This window comes from Pseudorasbora parva, chromosome 17 (genome assembly GCF_024679245.1).
Source record: "Pseudorasbora parva isolate DD20220531a chromosome 17, ASM2467924v1, whole genome shotgun sequence".
NCBI lineage: Eukaryota > Metazoa > Chordata > Actinopteri > Cypriniformes > Gobionidae > Pseudorasbora > Pseudorasbora parva.
In genome coordinates this window covers 43,864,944-43,886,837 of record NC_090188.1, presented here as the reverse complement: position 1 = coordinate 43,886,837, position 21,894 = coordinate 43,864,944, and the positions used below count along the sequence as shown (strand labels likewise).

At 45.1% G+C, this 21,894-nt stretch overlaps 1 protein-coding gene across 1 annotated transcript; it reads right to left on the bottom strand.

The window, feature by feature from the left end:
- Window positions 1–14,943: 14,943 nt before the first annotated feature.
- Window positions 14,944–16,520, bottom strand: LOC137045116 (interferon alpha-inducible protein 27-like protein 2A). The gene is made up of 4 exons (XM_067421614.1): window positions 16,403–16,520; window positions 16,284–16,316; window positions 15,204–15,374; window positions 14,944–15,084 (listed from the first exon to the last, which is right to left on the bottom strand). The coding sequence occupies exons 1-4, from the start codon at window positions 16,410–16,412 to the stop codon at window positions 14,999–15,001; spliced, it is 300 nt and encodes a 99-aa protein (XP_067277715.1). The 5' UTR covers window positions 16,413–16,520; the 3' UTR covers window positions 14,944–14,998.
- Window positions 16,521–21,894: the final 5,374 nt, after the last annotated feature.

The window sequence follows — 21,894 nt, the reverse complement described above, 5'->3', positions numbered from 1 at the left end:
GCACAGCAGATTTAGTTTTTCCTGGTCTGACGTCACAAAGGGAGGAGGACATAAGGCTTGAAGAGTAACTCGCAGGAACCTTGGGGATGTAACCTGGTCTGGAGTGAAGGAAAGCCTTTACCATGCCAGGCGCAAACTCTAGACATGAGGGCCCTACCGACAGGGACTGAATGTCCCCTATCCTTTTAAGGGACGAGATGGCCAGCAGAAAGATCGTTTTTAGGGTGAGGAACTTCTCTGATACTTCCTCAATTGGTTCGAACAGGGGCTCAGACAAGCCCCGTAAAACAATGGCCAAATCCCAGGTGGGGACCCTTGAATGAACCACCGGCCTCAACCTTAAAGTGCCACGGAGGAAACGTGTAACTAGAGGGTGTCTTCCCAAAGACACTCCACCCAAAGGAGTGTGGAAAGCAGCTAAGGCCGCGGAGGGGCACAGTTTAAAGTAAGGCTGCTAAGGCACACTTTATTGTGGAGGGGTCAACCCTGCTGAGAACCTCGCCTGCAGGAACTCCAGCACTGTACCAACCGGGCAGTTAACTGAGTCCAACTAGCGTTCTCTGCACCATGCTGAGAACAGTCTCCATTTCAGAGCGCACAGTTTCCTCGTGGATGGAGCTCTGGAGTGAAGGATGGTCTCTACGACCTCGGCCGAGAGACCCTCCTCTAGGAGCCTGGCCCCCTCAGAGGCCAGGCCCACAACTTCCTTAACTCTGGGCGGGGATGAAGGAATCTCCCGCCCGCTTGAGAGAGGAGATCCCTCCTGGTCGGAATCTCCATAGGAGAGCCTTCCAGGAGAGATATTAGGTCCGAGAACCAGATTCTGGTCGGCCAGTACGGAGCCACTAGAAGTACACGGGCCCCGTCCCGGCGCACCCTCTCCAGAACTCCCGGAAGCAGAGCAATCGGGGGAAATGCGTACAGGGGCAGCCTCGGCCACTCCTGTACCATGGCGTCCAACCCCAGTGGGGCTGGATGAGACAGAGAGAACCACTGAGGACAGTGAGAATTCTCTGCCGAAGCAAACAGATCTATCTCTGCTCTCCCAAATCTTTGCCACAGGAGCTCCACCGCCTCGGGGTGGAGTCTCCATTCCCCGGACCTCGGCCCCTGCCTCGACAGGATGTCCGCTTCCTGATTTAGGACCCCTGGGATGTAAACTGCCCTGATGGAAAGCAGTTTCCCTTGGGCCCACAGGAGGATCTGACGTGACAGTTTGTATAAGGGACGGGACCTCAGACCCCCCTGATGGTTTATATAGGCGACCACCGATGTGTTGTCTGTCCTGACTAATACATGATGGCCCCTGAGGTCGGGCAGAAACTGTTTCAACGCAAGAAACAGCGAGCATCTCTAGCCGATTTATGTGCCATAGCCGCTGGTGTTCCTGCTATAGACCCTGGGATGAACGACCACTCATGGTCGCACCTCACCCCGTGAGGGAAGCATCTGTCGTTAGCGTTACGCAACGAACATGAGCCCCCAACACGGGCCCCTGGGACAGAAACCCGGGATCTTTCCCCATGACCAGAGCACGAAGGCATCGCCGCGTGACTTTGATCGTGTGGAGTGGATTTCCCCTCGGGGAGAACCCTTTCGTTCTGAGCCACCACTGTAACGGCCTCATGTTCAGCAGGCCAAAAGGTATCACGTTGGACGCAGCTGCCATGAGGCCTAACAGTTTCTGGAACTGCTTTACAGTGATGGCACGGTCTAGCTTCGGTTCTTTGACTGCTGCCAGGATCGATGCTATGCGTATCGGCGATAATTGCGCCCGCATAATTACCGAGTCCCAGTTTACACCTAAAAAAGTGGTTCTCTGAGCCGGAGAAAGCACACTCTTCTTGGCGTTCAGCCTCAACCCCAATTTCGACATGTGTGCGAGAACAGCATCTCGATGCTGAACCGCCATCTGCTCGGTGTGAGCTAAGATCAACCAGTCGTCGATGTAATTGAGTATGCGGATGCCCTGCAGACGCAACGGCGCCAGAGCTGCATCCACACACTTGGTGAATGTGCGGGGTGACAGTGCTAGACCGAAGGGAAGTACTCGATATTGGTATGCCTCTCCCCCGAAGGCAAACCTCAGAAACTTCCTGTGATGTGGAAGGATGGAGACATGGAAATATGCGTCTTTGAGGTCTATGGTCACAAACCAATCCTCCGACTTGATCTGCGATACAATTTGTCAGAGTGTGAGCATCTTGAATTTGAGCTTTGCCACAGAGCGATTTAATAGGCGCAGATCTAATATCGGGTGCAACCCCCCCCGCCCGCACCAGGGACTGAGTGCGCCCCCTTCCTGTGAAAAAAGGGAAGTGCAGTCTGCTTTACACGGAATGATGCATAACCTCACCTTTCCTCATATTCTTAATTTCATATTCCTTAATTTCATATTCCATCATACCCCCCCCCCCCATCCTTCTTTGCCACGATGAAGTAACGGCTGTAAAACCCTGACTCCCTGCCGGGAGGAGGAACCCTTTCTATAGCCCCCTTTCGCATGAGTGTCTCTACTTCCTGTACCATTACCAGAGCCTGCTCCGGGCCCACCTCTGTGAGTAGGACACCGCTGAAAGGAGGTAGCCTCCTTTTGAATTGAATGGCGTACCCCCTTTCGGGCGTAGAGGGCGCCGCAGGAAAACGGGTACCGTGTGCAGAGGTAAACACCGTTTTCCTGCGGAGGGGACTACCCTCAGCGTCCTGACGCTTCTGGCGTCAGGAGCGCTTCGACGAGGCCTTCTTGGCGATCAGGACTGTCCTCAGATCAGCCCTGCCCCTCGAAGACCTCGTCTGAGAGCGCCGCCCCTCCTCCCGATCTCTCTGTGGGGGAATGCGGGTAGCGACGCTCTGTCGTTGCTGTGCCCTGTATGAGGAGCTTGTACTCGGCTTGGGCTGCTGTTTGTCAGCCGCAGCCGCACCCTCCTCGAAGAGTGCCCGGCGGGAGCGAGCGTTCTCAGGGGAAGCTGCTTGCAATGCCCGCAAGCAGCCCCCTCGAGGGCTGCCTGGGAATGCTGCGCTCCCAAGCAGATCACACACAGAGCGTGTGTATCCCCACCCACGATGTAGCGTGGGCGGGGATGAACACACCTCTTAAACTGCTTTTCACTCGCCATGATCTCTATTTTCACTTTTTTTGTTAATATATCTACAATATTTAACAAAAGGGTGGAAATTTCTCTCTATATTGACAGACAAAAACACCAAATAGACTGACAGGTTCACACAGATCGCTTACTGAAGCCACAGAAGCAAGTTCCTGTTTGTGTTCGCGGATGCTTTATAGTTTCCGGTCGATGACGTCACTACGTCGATGACGATCGATCTCACGAATGGACTGGTTCTACATGCGCTTCACGACGCAATCACGCAGAAGCGTTCTCACAGCGTTTCGACACAGCTTGAGTTCCCAGATACAGGAAATAAAGTTATGAAACTTCACTTTGCCCTCAGTCAAAATGATTTAGTAGGCAACAATAGATTAATTGGACCAAAGATTGTCATGTTTAACCTCGACAGAGACATCCAAGCCAGCGGCAAACGCCAGAAGGACTGGCTGAGGAAAGGCTGCTCTCGCCGGGGTTAACAATCGCTGAGTGCCCGGAGATCGCCTGGATCTCACAACTCCAAAAACACAAGATTATTCTTTTTAAATAGGCACTGTCAGTATAAGTAAACCACATATTTTAGCTTTAAACAACTACAGTATAAACTGAAAAGCATTAAAACTACACTTAGTGACAAGATAACAGTATTTTTTAAATTATATGCAGGGTTTCTCATCATGTCACTTTACCACGTGACAGCAGCAAGCAGGCTCCTCATTGGTTAACGCGGCGCGAATTGACACCAAAGTTAAAAATTTTCAACTCGGTCGTAGACATGAATTCGCTTCAAACGCGTGAATGCACAAAAAGCACCACTCGCGCAAGACCCTCAATTCGCTCAATTCGCTTCAAACGCGTGAATGCACAAAAAGCACCACTCGTGCAAGACGCTCAATTCGCTTTAAACGCGTGAATGTACAAAAAGCACCACTCGCGCAAGACCCTCAATTCGCTCAATTCGCTTCAAATTCAAACGAACTGGATGCGCGACTGAGGCAGAATCCCATCCATCGCGCCACGTGAAACGCATCAACGTGCCTTTCCATTGACTTAACATGGAAATCATTCGCTCCAGATGCTTTATTCATGTTCGGTGTGAACGTACCTATAATGTTTGACAGTACTGTTGTATTTTTAACTGCATTACCCAAGATGCATGAGGGTTCCCAGAAGGGAAAGAGAAATAAAAACATAGCGAATGTCGGCTGATGGACGACACGCACTGCAGGTTAAATCTGAGTGGTCTTTATTCTTATATACATCACCAAAGGGTGAAAGGAGAACATTACATGGTGTCAGAGAAAATAACGAACCCACACAGACAAGATGGACTCTGCCGGTGTTCCGATGCCCAGGATGGACTGGGATTCCCTCGACTTGCCTGATGCATGGAGGAGATTTGGGCAACACGCCAGGCTGATGTTCAAAGGCCCGTTCCACGAAAAATCGGAGGAGGAACATTGCAGCTATCTCCTGTTGTGGGTAGGGGAGAAAGGCAGAGACATTTACAACACTTGGACACTAACAGATGAAAACGGGAAGGTTTTAAAAACATACTACGATGGATTCGAAGCATATGTGATGCCGAAAAAGAACCACATCTTCGCAAGATACAAATTCCACGAGAAAATACAAGCGGAAGGTGAAAGTTTTGACAATTTCGTCACAGAACTAAAATTGTTAGTTAAAGAATGCGGCTATGCCAATACAGACGAGATGGTAAGGGACAGGATTGTCTTCGTCATAAACTCCGCAAAAGTGAAGGAGATATTGCTAAACTACGTGTGGCAGTAGGCGTTCACCCCTCGTATTACCACTCGTCTGGATAGTGATTTTTCATCAGTCCCAAGGGCTATAAATGTTTGTGTGTTGCCGGGGAGGGCAGTATGTGACGTCATGTCATTATCTCTTTCCGGGGCGTCATGTAAGAGTTGAGAGGTAAGCACTGCAGGTTAGCGACGCTGTTGCGAGTGTTTTTGCACCAGATGATATGGACTCGTTTTGTCTTAGTGGACTGAGGAAATAAACGGCGGATCGTCTGCAGCACTCGTTTTGTGAGCTCCTAGTGAAAAGGAGGAGGTTTGTGGTGATTTCATAACTGCCGGCCTCAGGTATGTTTGCAACCTCGAATATATTTATCTGATCGTGAGCCGCTTGGTGAGTCTTCTCTCATTGCCTTTCCACTCCAGGTGTTTTCCATAGACCTGAGTAAGGTTGTGGTGGGTTGTACGTCGTCGTTCTGTGTACGGGACGAGTTTGAAGTGGAGGCTTGGTGCAGCGCGACGCACCGAACATTTGCGATCGTTACTGCTGTTTGCTCAACTGGCGTTCATAGAGACACGGTGCTGCGAGTGCATGCTCCGTGCACTGTTTTGCTGCCCGGCTATTTGACCTAATGATGATTAACGTTACTGTGACACTGTTTTAACAACACCTTTCACTGTCTGCCTGTTAATTCACTAGAGCCAGCGTGGACCTGTATTGCTGGTTGATGTTATCACTCAGAATATCGTGTGTTGCCCGTGGTGCTGGCCTTTGCGGCCCAGGTATGAAGTACAGACGTTTGGTCTGAATGTCTTAAGGCCTGCAGGAGACTCGTTGTTTCTCATAAATGTACCCTGAATATCAGAGGTGTGTACGTATTACAGAGCCATATTGAGACGTGACCGACCGGTGCGTATTTCTCTATCCTTGTATCTGCGCCACTGTGTTTCTTTTTCCTTGACATGAAAATTGTGTGTTTGGGCCTAATCGTGACTGATTCAGATTTATACACTGCATTTGTTTGATTTGTGGAGGGTTGTTCCTCCCTTCTGTATATTGTTTTATACCACCCCCCCCCCCCCCCCCCATCATCTGTCCACTTACATATTATTTTAATTTTTATTGCCATTATCATTATTATTTCAATGCCCCCTAGTGGTATTTATGTTCTGCTCAGGAAAAAAATAATAGGTGGGGCTATTTTTTTGCAGTGGGGTCTGAGGGTTTCTCCCCAAAGAATTTTTTTTATTTCGTAGATGTGATTTCCTGCATTATGGTGCGTTTGAGGCCATTTCCCTTGCCTATACCAATAAAGAACTCAAACCAGTCAACATCAATAGTCTAATAAAAAAAGACAATATTAATTTAACTGCCATCAACAGTTTATGATCGTCCGTTTGTTATACCTTTCCGACAACGTTAAGTCTCACCCGAAAACCGTGACAATCTCCTTCTAGTGCCGCTCATGCAGGCTCAGCCAGGGCGGTTAGAAGGAATTTGGGGGCCCCAAGCAAAATGGACATGGCTAACTTTCTACAGATAAACGGTTAATGATTAAAAAAAATGTACAATTTTAAGAAACCATTATTAAAACATCTATAAACTTTACATAGATAGACAGACCAAATATTCCTAACACTGTGTTAAGGGTTACTAGTTATGTGTTTATAATATGTTATAATATTATATAATATTATATTATATAATATAACATAGTGTATGTTAGTATGTTATAATTATCTGGATGGTTAGGCTATTATAAAGTTGCAACAGATGACTAATACCTTGTTAAATATTTAATAAACAGTAACAGTAAAACATGTGGGTTGTCCTGATACTGTACTTCAAAATGCAACAGTGTAAAAATTTCCACACAGAATAAAGTAACTATTCAAGATCCATTGGTAACTCATAAAAATAATATCATATTTACATAAACTGTTTAGTATATCCCGACACTAGCACATCAAGATAAGTTATGGGGGAAAAAATCATGTTCCTCTGCCTCTTTCTGGTTAAATAATGTTTATAATAATAGTTAATGCTATATTAACTATTCCAGGTTATTTATGCATAGCATAAAAATAGTTAGTAGCCTATAGCATGCTATGCCACTTTCATCAAAACCTATTACAAAGCTATAGCAATTTTATGTCATTAAATACGATAAACAGTTATTCTGGAACAGATCTGCATCTTCCTTATCCCATTAAAAAACATATAACAGTATGTAACCATATTCCGTCCGTTTGAAAAAAAAGTTGCACTAACTGTTCGTTACAAGCGGCATTTGCCATCAGGCAGGTAACGTTAGCTAACATAAACATATTTTTGCTAGCCTACCTGCTGCAAAATTACACCATTTTTGTACAAATAGAGTTATTTTATATAGTGTAATTTATCTTTGCTGATGTACAAAAGCCCTACATCTTGCATGTGGACACAAGCATGGATGGACTTGGAAGGGTTTTATATCAGGAGCATGATAAAGAGTTACGCCCCATCGCTTTCATTAGTCGAAGCTTTTCCCCTTCAGAGATGAATTATCCTGCGCACAAACTGGAATTTCTAGCTCTGAAGTGGGCCATTGTGGACAGACTGCATGACCAGCTTTACGGTGTCAAGTTCGGGGTTAGAACTGATAACAACGATCTAACCTATATACTGAAGTCAGCCAAACTTGATGCGACTGGTCACCGTTGGTTGTCAGCTCTCACCACCTACAATTTCAGTCTGAAATACAGGCCAGGCCCGAAAGAACGTTGATGCTGATGCATTTGTCCAGACGTCCACATACCCACCTACGTGCAGATGATGAGTGGCAGGAAATTCCTACTGCGCTTGTCCGAGCTCATTGTCCAGGCTTATTGTCAAACTACTGCATTAGTGGCAGACCACTTACCTGAGCTTAGTCCGAGTGAGATTGAAGCTGCCCAAAGGAATTTGCTTGCCTGGGAGAGGTGTGGGAAGCTGTCTCTCATAAAAAACCTGCAAGTAGTGTCCCTCACAACCACCCTGAAATGAAGCTGCTGAAATGAGAATGGGAGAAGTTGTCAGTAGATAATGGGTTGTTGTATAGAACCCTAAAGCAGAGTGATCAAAGAGTGAAGCGACGAGATAGGACATCTAGGCTTTGATAAGTCTTACAGTCTGGTTTGTGACCGATTTTATTGGCCACGCATGAAACGTGATGTAGAGGCTTACTGTAAAACATGTGACCGCTGCATAAAGAGGAAAACGCTACCACAGAGAGCTGCTCCGTTGTCCCACATTTAGAGTTCCGGGCCTATGGCTCTCTTATGCATTGATTTTCCTACCATTGAAGCAGATTCTCGCAATGTGTGTAATGTATTGGTGGTCACTGACCATTACACCCGGTACGCTCAAGCTTTTCCCACTAGGGACCAAAAGGCTTCTACTTTGGCAAAGACTCTGTGGGAAAGGTATTTCATTCATTATGGCCTTCCAATTCGAGTACACTCAGACCAGGGCAGGGATTTTGAGAGCCGCTTGGAGTCTGACATGTTGACAATGCTGGGTGTAAAGAAGTCAAGAACCTCACCATATCATCCACAAGGTGATCTTCAGCCCGAGAGGTTCAACAGGACTTTGCTGGACATGCTAGGTACCCTTGAGCCTAGTCAAAAGTTCAAGTGGAGTCAGCACATAGCAAATCTTGCGCATGCATATAACTGTACTGTCAACGAGGCCACTGGTTTCTCACCCTACTTCCTCATGTTCGGCAGGGAGGCCCGTTTACCTGTTGGTGTATGCTTTGGAGTTTTCCCTGACAACACTTCGCCTGTGTCATATTTGAAATATGTGACCAAAATGAAGCAGGAATAACAGGCAGCTTATCAGTTGGCTCAAGCTACTGCTGAAAAGATTAATCAGAGTAACAAAATGCGCTATGACCAGAACGTCTGCTACCATAGTCTGACTGCTGGAGACAGAGTTCTGATTCGAAAACTTGGCCTAAGGGGAAAACAAAAGCTTGCAGATAGGTGGAGTGCTAATCCATATTTAGTGGAGATTCAATTCTCTGGTATTCCTGTGTATCGTTTGAATACCCCGCATCGCAATCATATCCTGCCTTTGGGACAGGCAGTCAGCCTACGTCCCCAGGTAGACATCATGCCTACTCCATCACCTAGAGCTTTGAGGCGTAGGAGAGCAAAGGAGAAGCGGAAAACTGCTGGGTCAGCAAACTCCTCTCTTGTAGTGGATTCCTTTGCAAGATAATGTCATTCTTCTGATTCAGAGTGTGAGTTTGGATTTTATGTTGAGGATGTGGCAGATACTCCAAGGGCAGATATGCTAACTGAGACCTCTATACGAGATGTAGAATGCTTGGAGCCGTGTGATTCCCATCATAATTGCGAAGCACTAATAGCTCCATATCAAAGTGAAACTTCTGGTGTTAGACAGGAGGCTGATGCTGAAAATGTTGATTTGATGGAGGATGTAATGGCTAAAGATCATGAAAGTACCCTACAGACTGCTGTTACTACTGATACTGAAACTCAGCCAGAGAGTGTACATCCTGAAGTATGCAGATCATGTAGAGAGAGAAAGCCTAATACTCGATTTACATATGATACATTGGGAGTGCCACATACTGAGACTGTTGTATCCAAGCAGTGTAGTGTTGATGTAGCAGCTGCAAATGCTTCGTATTTTCCTAGTAGCTATAAAAGTTCACATGCTTGGTGGTGCAATGCGGATGCATTATGCCATGTGTGTAGCAATAGGCCCACACTGGTGCCAATAAGTTTTAGTCTTTATACAAGTGGTCACCACTTAGATGGTGTTAGTGTTTTCTATGAGCAGCATGGGGGCATACTGGACTTTTGGTGGGGGGAGTGTGTAGGGACCTTTTAAAATATGCCCTTTTGTTTGAAGTAATGCAGAGCATTAAAAAGTATGCTTTTCAAATGTGTGTTTATTTCAATATATGTGATGTTAATTATTTTGTTTCATATCCAAAGTGATATGTTAAATGCAAGTGTAATATTACTGGACAGTGACTTGTTTAAGGTTGCATCATAACGTGAGTTATGTGAATAGGGAGGAGCATCGCACATAGTGGAGAAAAAGAGTTGCCAGCAATATCGCTGTCTGTGTGTTAAGTGCGTCATCATTCTGGAGACCTAATATTATTTGTAATATAAGGCCCAAAGTGTAGGAAATCGACACTTGTTTTATTTTGTTTACCATTTAAAGTGTTTTTTATTTCTGTTATCTCTCCGTGATCTATTGAATCATCGCGCTGAATCAATACGTGCGTGATAAGTGCTTAACAGTTAGTGACATTCAAGTTCGTGGACAATAACTGCGTTGGTGAAGTTATTGGATGTTCAATGGAGGACTTCAGAATTCATCCGGGACTGAACAGATCGTGTGGTTTGTCGCGGGACGTGGATCGACTGAATTCATAGAGTGTTCGGGACTTCTTGTGCGTGTGGTGAACCCAATGCTGCTGCTACACATTCATGTGTGGACGTAATGGACGTAAGTGAACTCGTTTCCAAGACTGCAATCATGTTTCGATTACATTGAAGTCATCAGCTGTTAATGTGCACCAACAAACTGGGCCCCAACGATAACGAAACGAACGTATATTTGACTGCGTGACGGACTCTCGTATTGCAGCTGCGTGACCGATTCATCATAACTGATTTGCATACTGAACTGAACAAATATTGGTTGTGAATCACAGGTTTTATCAAGTGTGCACTTGCTGTTGAGGGGAATATTGTTCTATTTTCCTGGTCTTAATGTGTTTATTGAGTTCAACTCTTTATCAGGGTTTGAATTGATCATATTATATGCTAATTGAGTCCAGTGTTCTAAAGTAAGAAGAAGAGCTTAAGAATGCTAGTGCAGAAAGCATAAGAGAGACAAAATGGATAAATTTAAAAACAGAGTTTTCGTCTAAAAACGCTCCGCCTCCACATTATCATTTTCAATCGTTTTTCCAAAAAATGTTCATCTGCACTGAAACGTCTGAAAACGCTTACATCCCCGTACTGCGCATGAGCAAATTCAAGACGCTTCAACTTGCGTCATTTTCGCTACTCGTTTATTTACTCTTTGAAATTTTGCGGCAATGTCGAAAAAAGGCACTGAGTTTTTTAAATGGGTCGACAGTGATGTGGAGTTGTTGCTGTGAGTAACACATGAATATAAAGTGCTAAAAGCAAGTGAAAATGTAGACTGGTGGTGTGTCTCAATCAGCTCCCTGGTTCAGTAGTCAGGGCACAGATCAGGACATAAGTTAATGGGCTAACTCCCTGATCAGTGCCCTGACTACTGAACTAGGGAGCTGATTGAGACGCAGCCAGGGAGACATGCCAAAATAAATACGGCATGAATTGGTCATATGACTGCATCACATGGCAAAAAATGCGTCATCGTATTAAAAAGCCTCCGTTTTCACAGTCCACACTACGACGTGAAGACGGCGTTTTCAAATTTATCCGATTTGGAGAGCGTTTTCAAAACAATACGTTTTCATTGACTTAAAACACTGTCTCAGTGTGGACGGAAGGCCAAAATGGAGAGAAAAATATAAATTTTCAAATGAAAACGTATTAGTGTGGACATGGCCTAATATTGAAAAGGTGATTTGTACATTTCATTGACAAGAAACAAAATAACTTACCTATCATTGGGCAGAAGTTTTTCAGTTTTTTCTTACAAACAGCTGTAATTTGTTTATTCATTGAGTTTTTTCTTTAAAAAGGGGGGTATTACATTAATGTAAAAATAAATATTCGGGGGTTTTTTTCTCCCTCCTTAACTCTTGTATTCTAGTATTTTATTTTATTCTAGTAGAGTTTTTTGAGTAGTTTATTGAAATTTTATTATCAATTTAATTTATTTAACAAGTTACTGAATTCTGTGGAAACCCTAAACACAAATTGTGGTTAATTGATTTTCAATGAAAGTATAGTCTAACTGATAAAGGGAAAGGTTAATTTACAACTAACTTTATTTAAAGAAACAGACCGGCCAAATTCACCATTCAACTGCCGGGAATCCGGGATTTCTTGTTGTTTTTTTGGAAAATATTTACATTAATCCCTAGGGTTAAGAAAAGGGTTACATACTTAAACAAATCAACCTGGTGACCTATAGACAACAGCTTCCTGCTGTTATCGCATCTCACCCTCCCTCCATGCACCCCTTCTGAAACCTGTACTTCGATCACGTTTGCCTGTTGTTTTGGATTGTTTGATCTGTTCCTTGTTCTTGGGAATAAAGCACCTCTGCAATATGGATTCTATTCTGCCTCCAGCTATGCGTGTCACACCAAAAGTCTCTCCACCATCAAACGTCACTGCTCTTCGTCTTATATAATTAATAAATGTAATGCTCTCTCAAAAAATGATTTCCCTTTCGAAAGGGAACTCGCGCTGCGTCAGCTGACGCTACGGGGAACGCCTTCAGCGTGACAGGTGTCTGAAATCGCTATCAAATCACAATCCTACTGACCGTCGGCAGCTGGTGATGTCATCACCGTGCGACCAGGAAGTATAAAAGGGCACCGTGCCAACATGACGCTATCCTTTCATCTTCAGGGACTGTTCTGTCTGGTTCGCTAGAAAGTCTTTCTAAAGTGAAATGAAATGCACACGTAAATCCAAGGGAGCGTATAGGAAGTGCGCTGATCCGTGTCCCAGGTTTCCCACGCCCGAGGACATGCACACCCTTTGTGTGCTCTGCCTGGGGGAAGAGCACGTGCGGGAGGTTCTTGAGGGGGCTTCCTGCGCAAACTGCGAGCGTTTTCTGCTGAGGACGCTGCGCTCTCGCTTGGCCTTCTTCTGGAGGGAAGAAGAGCCAGCATCTGGGAGCGGTCCCGCTCATGCCGAGGCTGAGCGGCGCCGTTTGTCCTGGGGCTCCCAGATGGATCTGGCTCATCATCTGGAGAACACAGTGCTCACGGGCGATCAGCCAGGTCGCGAGAGCAGGCTGATGGAGGAGGAGTCGGATGGAGACAGATCCTCCTCCTAACAGATTGGGCGATCGGTTTCTCCCCGACCATAGCCGCCCAGCTCCCGGGAGCCTTCCATTCCTTCCCGACCTTCACGAGCAGGTCGCGGGGGCATGGAAGAAACCCTACTCGGTGCGAATCCATCGACATCAGCGTTTTAATTTCGGGAGGGTATGGGTAGAGGCAGGGTATGTGTCGATGCCGCCCATCGACAAAATCTCGCGTCTGGGCGGCCATCGACACTAAGAGCTCCAGCCCTGCCATCAAAACCGTTAAAGACAACTTAGCATCTTAATGGCAGGGCATACACATCGGCGGGTCAGGCGGCGGCGGTGGCCTTGCACACAATGTCTGTGTTGCAGGCTTATCAAGCTGACCTGCTGAGGGACCTCGATCAGGGGGAGGGCCTACCCCCTGATGCGGTGGCTGAGTTAAGCCGCACCACGGATCTCTCTCTCCGGGCGGCCAAACACACAGCAGTCGCCACGGAGAGGCATCTGTGGCTGAACCCGGCAGACATCGGGGTGAAAGAAAAGGCCTTTCTCCTCGATGCCCCAGTCTCGCCCTCTGAGCTTTTCGGCACCTCCGTCGAGCAGGGGTGGGAAGGTTCAGAGAGGCGAGGGCGCGCTCAGCGGCGTATAGAACGTGTATTCCGCTGAGGTCCAGGGTGGCGCCCAGGCAGGAGGGTGTCCCTGGCCCCTGCTGGGACGGACCATCTACAGAAGGCCGGCTGGCGGGGAGACGCCAGCCGAGGCAGTCCGGGCAGTTAACTCTGGGTCAGGTGGTAGGCCTCAGTAGGCCTCCCTGCGTGGATGATGCATAAATTTAATACGATTTTAAAAAATGGCCTTTATAAGATTCAATAACGCCCTGGGGTGAATATCACAAATATGCAGATTTAAGTCAGCCGATGTTAAAGCTGACAGAACACTGATGAGAATATTACTACACAATCAATATATGTAGACCACCTATTTAATGTATTTTGATTAAATTAATGTTAAGTTGATATTTACAAGAAAATTGTAACTGTTACTAAATTTTAACTGCTGTAAAAAGCACTTTATTTGTTTAAAGTGTTTGCAAACCATATGTTATTGCACTTTTGCTCATTTAGCAGCACTTTTGTATTCATATTGAATTTTGCGCATACTGCGATTAATCGTGATTAAACATTTTAATCGTTGCCCAGCATTTAAACCTAAATAAGAAAGCCATTGTCAGTTCGTCTGTCAGTTGGCAGGCAGTTTTGGTCGCTTTATTAAAAGTTGTTGCTGTGTGCAGTGTGTAAAGGAAAATAAAAATAGTTTTACCCTCCTGCGGACTAGTGTCGTGCCCCTCACAACCCACACACACACAGATGATTCGACTATCGGTCGAAAATTCTGATTCGAATGTGTAAATCCTTAGTCGGGGACACCCCTAGTCTTCTTGCAGTAAAACAAGTAGACTTTGGGCCTGAACATGTCGACTTGGCTGACTCTGGCTTACACTCATGACTGCTAACTGCTGCTGTAAATCTTTCACTTGGTTCTGGAGCATGTGTACTTCTGACTGAAGATGTGTTTCAATAAAAAACATTGTGTATTAACTCAAATTTACCCAGGGTTTTATATATATATATATATAATTTTTTTTATTTTATTGCATTTTCCAAAACAATGGTTATAGGTAGACAATATTTGTATGTAGGCTAAATATTTTTTAAAATGTTTTATCAAATATATTTAGGCTATTTTTATATATTTTGAAATGTTTCAAATATATTGTCAAAAAAAGTTAACATTGTCAAAAAAAAATACAATTTGGTGTATATTTACAACAATATATTTCTAAGTTCTCTCTCTCTCTCTCTCTCTCTCTCTCACACACACACACACACACACACAGACTCTCTCTCGCTCTCTTTCTCTCACACACACAATATCTCTCTCTCTCTCTCTCTCTCTCTCTCTCACACACACACACACACACACACACACACACAAACTCTCTCACTCACACACGCGCACAAGCAAAACACACAGCACAGCAAAGTGAGATGCAGACTAAAGTCATTATGGAAGAGGCAGACTGTGCAGTAATGAAGAGTTTTATTTGTATATTGATCAGATTATTTCAGTGGCTCCGCTCAGATGAGGAGGCCCACAATTGTTCCCACAGCAGCGCCTGTGGCGCCCACAGCCGCCTGAGCCACAACTGGGATCCCAGCAGCACCTGAAGACAAAAGAGTGTACACTCTCAGCCCAATAGAGATGATGAAAATGAAATATCACTTGCATATTTTTATTTTATTGACTTCTACGTCATCTCCCACAATCCTGACGTCTGCATACCAGCGGCTTGAAGGGCCGCGACCATGGAGCCGGCAGCGACTCCTCCTCCGTTCGCCACCGCAGCGGCGCTCATCATCGAGGCGGCGTAAGAGCTCGCGGCGATGCCGGCTCCGGTGAAGCCCACCGCCGTCAGAACTACAGGAGCGGCAACGACTGCACCGACTGCACCGACTGACACACACACACACACACACACACACACACACACACACACACACACACACACACACACACAAACACACACACACATGTTGGTCTATGTGGTTTACAGGGACTCTCCATAGGCGTAATGGATTTTATACCCTACAAACCGTATTTTCTATCCCCTTACACTGCCCCTGCCCCTAAACCTACCCATCACAGGAAACATGCTGCATTTTTACTTTCTCAAAAAAACATCATTTAGTATGTTTTTAAGGCCATTTGAATTATGAGGACATTTGATATGTCCTCATAAACCACATTAATAGTGTAATACCAGTGTAATACCCATGTAGTTATACAAATTTGTGTCCTCATAAACCATATAAACAGGCTCACACACACACACACACACACACACACACACACACAAACACACACAGAGAGAGAGAGAGAGAGAGAGAGAGAGAGAGAGAGAGAGAGAGAGAGAGAGAGAGAGAGAGAGAGAGAGAGAGAGAGAGAGAGAGAGAGAGAGAGATCAACATCGCTTTACGGTTAACGCAACAAACGCAGCGGAAACAATATTACTTTTCTGAAACTAATATATAATATATAGGCTCCTAATGTAGCTATTCCACCACACCCCGTTCATTGATTAGTCTACATTAAGAATGGCAAATATGTTTTGTAGCCTATTACAAGTTTTCTGAAATGTTACGTTCAAATAGGCAAATGAGGCGTTATCTAAATATTCACTCATTCTCTTTTTATCATGACCAAACCCCTCAGTGAAACCCCAGCTCAGAATATGAATAAAACTGCAAAGTGTGTTGTATTAAAATGTTACTTTAAAGATGTGTAGGCTAATTGAAATCTACAGACACTTTTTAAGCATTTTTAATTTTGTATTATGAAATTATAGTTTGTTTGTTAAATTACCTGCTCCAGCAGCACCGGCTAAGACAAGTGTCACTAAATAGAAGAGAAAATAAGGGTAAGATTCCTGTAATGCTAATAAACAACATTAAGATCCTGCAGTGATATGATAAGGTACTTACACAGACCCATCTTCTCTCGAAATGAGCCCTTGTGTGTGTGAGTGTGAGCTATAGCATTCAGGGTGGACACTTTTCGAGAAACGAAACTTGACTGTGATGTCCAGTTCGCGGATGTATCGCTCTTGTGAACAGGTTCTTTCCGAATCGGTTCTTTTCGAATTGGTTCTTTTCGAGTCAGTTCTTTTCGAATCGGTTCTTTCGAATCGGTTCTTTTCAGAAACAGTTCGCGACTCGAGCCGCGAACGCATTCAGATCACGGGTTGTTGATGTGACACGGCATTTTCAGTCACACGAGATATAAATGAATATAAATAGTATTGTCAGCATTTAAAATGCAGTAAATGGTTAAACATTAGTTTTGTCTTACATGGACCTATTATAAAAACTGCTTTGTCTTTAGATTTTGTTAATTTTTGAGCCAAATCTCAAGTCTCAAGCATGGTTCAGTAAATTACAATTTTTATAAAAAATAATAATAATAATAATAATAACCTCAGGCATCATTTTACAAGTGTCTATTTTAGTAAATAAAAATGGTTTTATTTTTTTGTATCCATATATTTCTAAAAGCGTAGATACAGATAACCATGTCCTCCGATGTGACACCACATCCTGATATTAAATTGGGCAATTCCACAGACAAGTTTAATTAGTTGAAGGACCCCATTTAAGGTAAGATGAACTTACCTAAAAAGTGAGCCCTTGAGACTGGACCAATGGAGGAATATCATGGAGGAAATCTTTGCAATGGAAAAAATGACTCATGACCTGAGATTGGAAGCACATGAAGGTAAACTACGAGGGTGGAAATGGTCTTATTACGTAACTCACTTAAATGTATGAAACAAATGGGAGATATAAAAAAAAAAAAAAAAAAAAAAAAAAAAAAAAAAAAAAACAGTCATTGTTTGTTAGGTCATATTGTCACATGTCTGTCTGTTTGTTAGGTCTTTCAGTCGTGTTTTGATTCGCTCACATGTTCTTTTGTCTTAGTTTTCCATCACTTGTATATTTCCTAGGTCACCCTCGTTAAGTTCTGTTCAGCGGTGTTTAGTTAATTATCTTGTTTCCGTCTGCTATTTAAGTTCCTCTTATTCACTCAGTCTTTGTCTAGTCACTGTTCTGTTCGCTTTAGTTTCTATGCCTGTCAGCCTGTTCCAGAATGTGACAATTAAAGAGTGTTTGGATTTCATTCTCCTGAGTATTCAGCCTGTTCCTGTGCACACCCACCCGTTACAGATGACTAGACCAACACCAAAACTGGCTGAAGATCACCTCCTCTTTTCCATCCACCAGAGCGGTCGTCCTTTGGAGTGGTATATGGAGGAATTTTGTGAGTATTGCTATCTGGTGAGATGGAGTGACCAGATGGTCAATGCCTGCTTATGGATGGGACTGGACAATGACATGGTCGTGTCCTTTCTCTTGGCGATTGTTATAGGTCTGTAACAGACTTCATTAATTATGTCCTATTTAAAATGTTCTGATTTCATAGTAGAGGCTGTTTATGAGGACAATCATCATCTGGTCCCTACCCAAAAACATGTAGGCACTCTAAGCTCACCCTAAACCCTCACCCTCCACATGCCAGTGCATTGTGATGACCACTCTGCCACAGTCACCCCATTCCACTCCTGACCATTGGACATCTCCAGTCCCTGTCGAGAGTCCGGTAACATCTTCGTTTGAGATACTCCTCTGCCTCTCCCTGTCTTTCTGCCTAAACCAAACTGTAACTGTGCTTTCACATACACACACAAAATTTGCTCTGGCCGCCCTGCCAACAACGCTGTAGAAAGATTCGTGGACGCGCTGCCGCTCTGACGTAGATGGAATGCTTGGTCTTTTTTAAAACGGTATTTAAAGGTTCCGCAAAGCAAACAAGCATGTTGATGGGCAGACTGACCACAAGTAGGTTATAAGTTAACCTCATGAAATCGTTTAAATGTGAAAGTAAAAATGAATTGCATTCCCTCTGAAAAACAAGCCTTTAAAATAGTGTTGCGCGCCTTCTTAACAAATTACACATCACTATAGCCCCTTTCACACTGCATGTCGGACCCACAATATTCCCGGAACATTGCCGGGTCGCCTTCTGTGTGAAAGCAACCACGTCCCGGGATTGATTACCGATTTCGACCCGGGTCGGGGACCTAGTAATATTGCGGTATTCGACCCGGGATGAGCGCTGTGTGAACAAAAGCCGAAACTAATGCCGCAACGTGTACGTAGTTATCGTGCGACTCTTAGAGCTTGTTTTTTCAATAACACAACCCTGCAGTGCCAGAAGAGCTCGTCGGTGTTTTAAACGCAGAGAGTGTTCGGATACAAAAGAAACTAAAATTAAACAAGCAGAAATGTGCGCAAACTGGACACAAGTCGAGACCACGGAGCTCCTTACTATCCGCGCTGAAGGGGAGATCGCTCGCCGTTATACGTCACATCCGGATGTCACGTGTCAACTCGACCCGGGACCGTTACGGGTTGTGTGTGAAAGCGCACATATTACGGTATTTTGCTGGCAGTGTGAATGGACCAAATCTAGCGACCCGGGAACAAATGCCGGGTCGCATTATCCGTGTATTTGCCGGAATTGCAGTGTGAAAGGGGCTTATGAATGATCACGTCTTAAATAATAGGGAAACCCGCACAGCAATGATCAACTTCTCCTTTATTTGGCTTGGGAACTAATGTTGTCGGAAGCAAAGTTTACTGGCCTACGTTGTGTGGATTTCTCTCAAGCGGAGTACTTCTACATTCCAATTGGTTGCCCCCGAACAGCGTTATAGCTCATTACCATAAAGATGAGCTGATTTCAACTCTCCTCGACGCCCAAATCATCCAAGAAGCACCACACCGCTCTCACCGGAGCTCGCCGCCCGGCTCCCATTGAAAATTAATGACTTCCGGCCACCTTGACGCTCTCGACGCCGGCGGTGTGAACGCACAGTAAGAGTCGCCACCGAGGGATCTAGCGGTGCTGCAGAGATCGGGCAGCGTGGAACGCCTAAAGAAGGTCCAGACCGTTGACATCTCCAGTCACCCATGCAGAGTCCAGTGAAGAACCACTGGCTAATAGACTTTTGGTCTGAGCCACTTCCAGCTCCTGACGAGAGTCCAGAGAGGTTCCAGTCAGTGAGCTCTTTCTGGTATCAGTAGCTCCTCCCAATACATTTTTTTGGGAGGGGGGCTACCAGTCCATGGAAGCCGTACCTGAACTGTCAGCACCTCCGTTGTCTCCTGAGCTGCCAGCACCACCCTGGAGTCATCCTAACCTGCCAGCATTGTCCTGTCACTTGCAGGACTCTAGGATAGCCACCCCCTGCCCCGGGGGGGTCTTTCTATAGCGTGAGGACGCATCGACCAGGAGGGGGGAGTAATGTCACATGTCTGTCTGTTTGTTAGGTCTTTCAGCTGTGTTTTGATTCTATCACATGTTCTTTTGTCTTAGGCCCCGTCCACACGGAGCCTGACAAGCCAGACCCCCATCAAGATGTTTGGTCTGGAAACTCACCATTGACGGCTCAATCCGAGGGGCGGGATAAACGGCTGTCTTTCAAACTCCCTCTGCACGCGATAGGATAGCGCTACACCAACCAAAGCAACGAAGGTGAAGCAGAGCTGACAGATTAAACATTCGCCGTATCCGGTCGGCTAAACTCCGAACACATCTTCCCTTCTTCAGAATGACTTCAGTGCCGTTCTTTGTTCTTTTCTCAGAGAAAAGCTTAACTCCAAGTCTTCCAGAGTCGCGGTCAAAGCGGATTCGACAGACCGCCGTTCGCCAGTTTCTGTGTTTACTAGAAGCACGCAAACGCAACTCGGCCGTCGTCATTATGGCCCCGCCCACCGACTCTATACACAATGTGATTGGCCCGTCCAGAGTGAGGGGATTACAGCTCAGAAGGCTATTGAGAGTTGCTAGAGGACACTTGCGGGCAGATTAAATTTGCTGCCGCTAGGGTGCGTCTAGATTTCTAGGCTACGTTTCGTCCACACAGATCCGGCGTTTTAAAAGCATGAATCCGATATTTTCTGAAACCGGGTCCCAGAGTGGATAAATCTGTGTGGTGTGGCAAGCAGCGGGGCGAGGGACCGCGAGAGCGGGCCGGTGATTAATGTTAACGAGTGCCAGCTGCGTGGCACACCGGTCTCGTCTCGCGGCCATGTGACGGGAGCATAAGAGGAGGAACGAAGGCAGCGAGACGAGACCGGTGTTCCACGCAGCTGGCACTCGTTAACATTAATCACCGGCCCGCTCTCGCGGTCCCTCGCCCCGCTGCTTGCCACACCACAATCTGAAATCGTCATTCTTACGTTTTTGTGTGTACAGCAAATCCGTATATTTTCTGAAACGGTGATGTCATCACACTACGTCCAGCACGGTGAAAGAGTTAAGGGACACAACTACGGGCACTGGGCATGCGCACATCAATATCGCATCATTTAATTACCGTATCTGCATTATTGTAAGGGTAGATTTAGGGTTGGGCTAGGTGTAAATGTTAATAAAACACATCTGTTAAGTAGCAAATATATTTATTTTTATTTTATCGTGAGATTTTGCCTCACCTCCGACCACTGCTGTACCCATTTCAGCCACAACTCTTCTTCTCTGTTTTTAGTGCATTTCTGTGGCAGAATTACAGCGCCACACACTGGCCTGGCATGTATACTACATCGTTTTGAGTCGGTTTCGATGATCTCGTGTGGACGCAGATATTTCTTGAAACGAGGGGGGGGGAGCCTTAGTTTCCCATCACTTGTATATTTCCTAGGTCACCCTCGTTAGTTAAGTTCTGTTCAGCGGTGTTTAGATAATTAACTCGTTTCTGTCTGCTATTTAAGTTCCTCTTGTTCACTCAGTCTTTGTCTGATCACCGTTATGCTAAGTGTGTGTTTCTGTTGCCTGGTAAAGATTAAAGTTTAAGTTTTATTCTGGGTCTTCAGATTCCTCCATTTGTTCCTGCCTGCACATACCCGTGACAAGACTAGTGTTGCCAGTTCATTACTGTGAATTGCACAGTCACAATTGGGTGGTTTTGCTCACTAACCAATATGCAAATACAAAATCACATGGGAGGAATAGTGGTGAGGTTCTGTTTGATTAGATTAGGTATCTTTAACAAGGCGTTACAAAGCAAATTAATGCTGCGCATTGTATGAGCTATTTCAGCATTTGGCATGTCATGTCTTTCAAGTCTAAAAAACTTCTTAGTCTGATGCCATAGATATTGATGAATTTACACCAATCAAAGCAGAAAAAATAAACGTACACAGTGTACAATTTGATGCTTTGCATCAAACATGCCTTTAAACAACTTCATGCATTGTGGTGTCGACAAGAAACCACCTCAAATTTGGCCTTTGACCCCTAGTGTAAGTGTACATGTGCACATTTGAACCTAACAGGGCTTTTATCCATTCATCATCTATTCATGCCCATAATTCATTCATTCCCTTTCGAGGGAACTCAATGCTGCATCAAGGTA

Bases quoted from the DNA above. Each gene is read 5' to 3' on its own strand.
- LOC137045116 (XM_067421614.1), bottom strand. The intron at 15,375-16,283 runs GTAATTTAACAA...TGTGTGTGTCAG, and splicing joins AGCCGGTGCTGCTGGAGCAG to TCGGTGCAGTCGGTGCAGTC. The intron at 15,085-15,203 runs GTATGCAGACGT...TTTTGTCTTCAG, and splicing joins CGCGGCCCTTCAAGCCGCTG to GTGCTGCTGGGATCCCAGTT.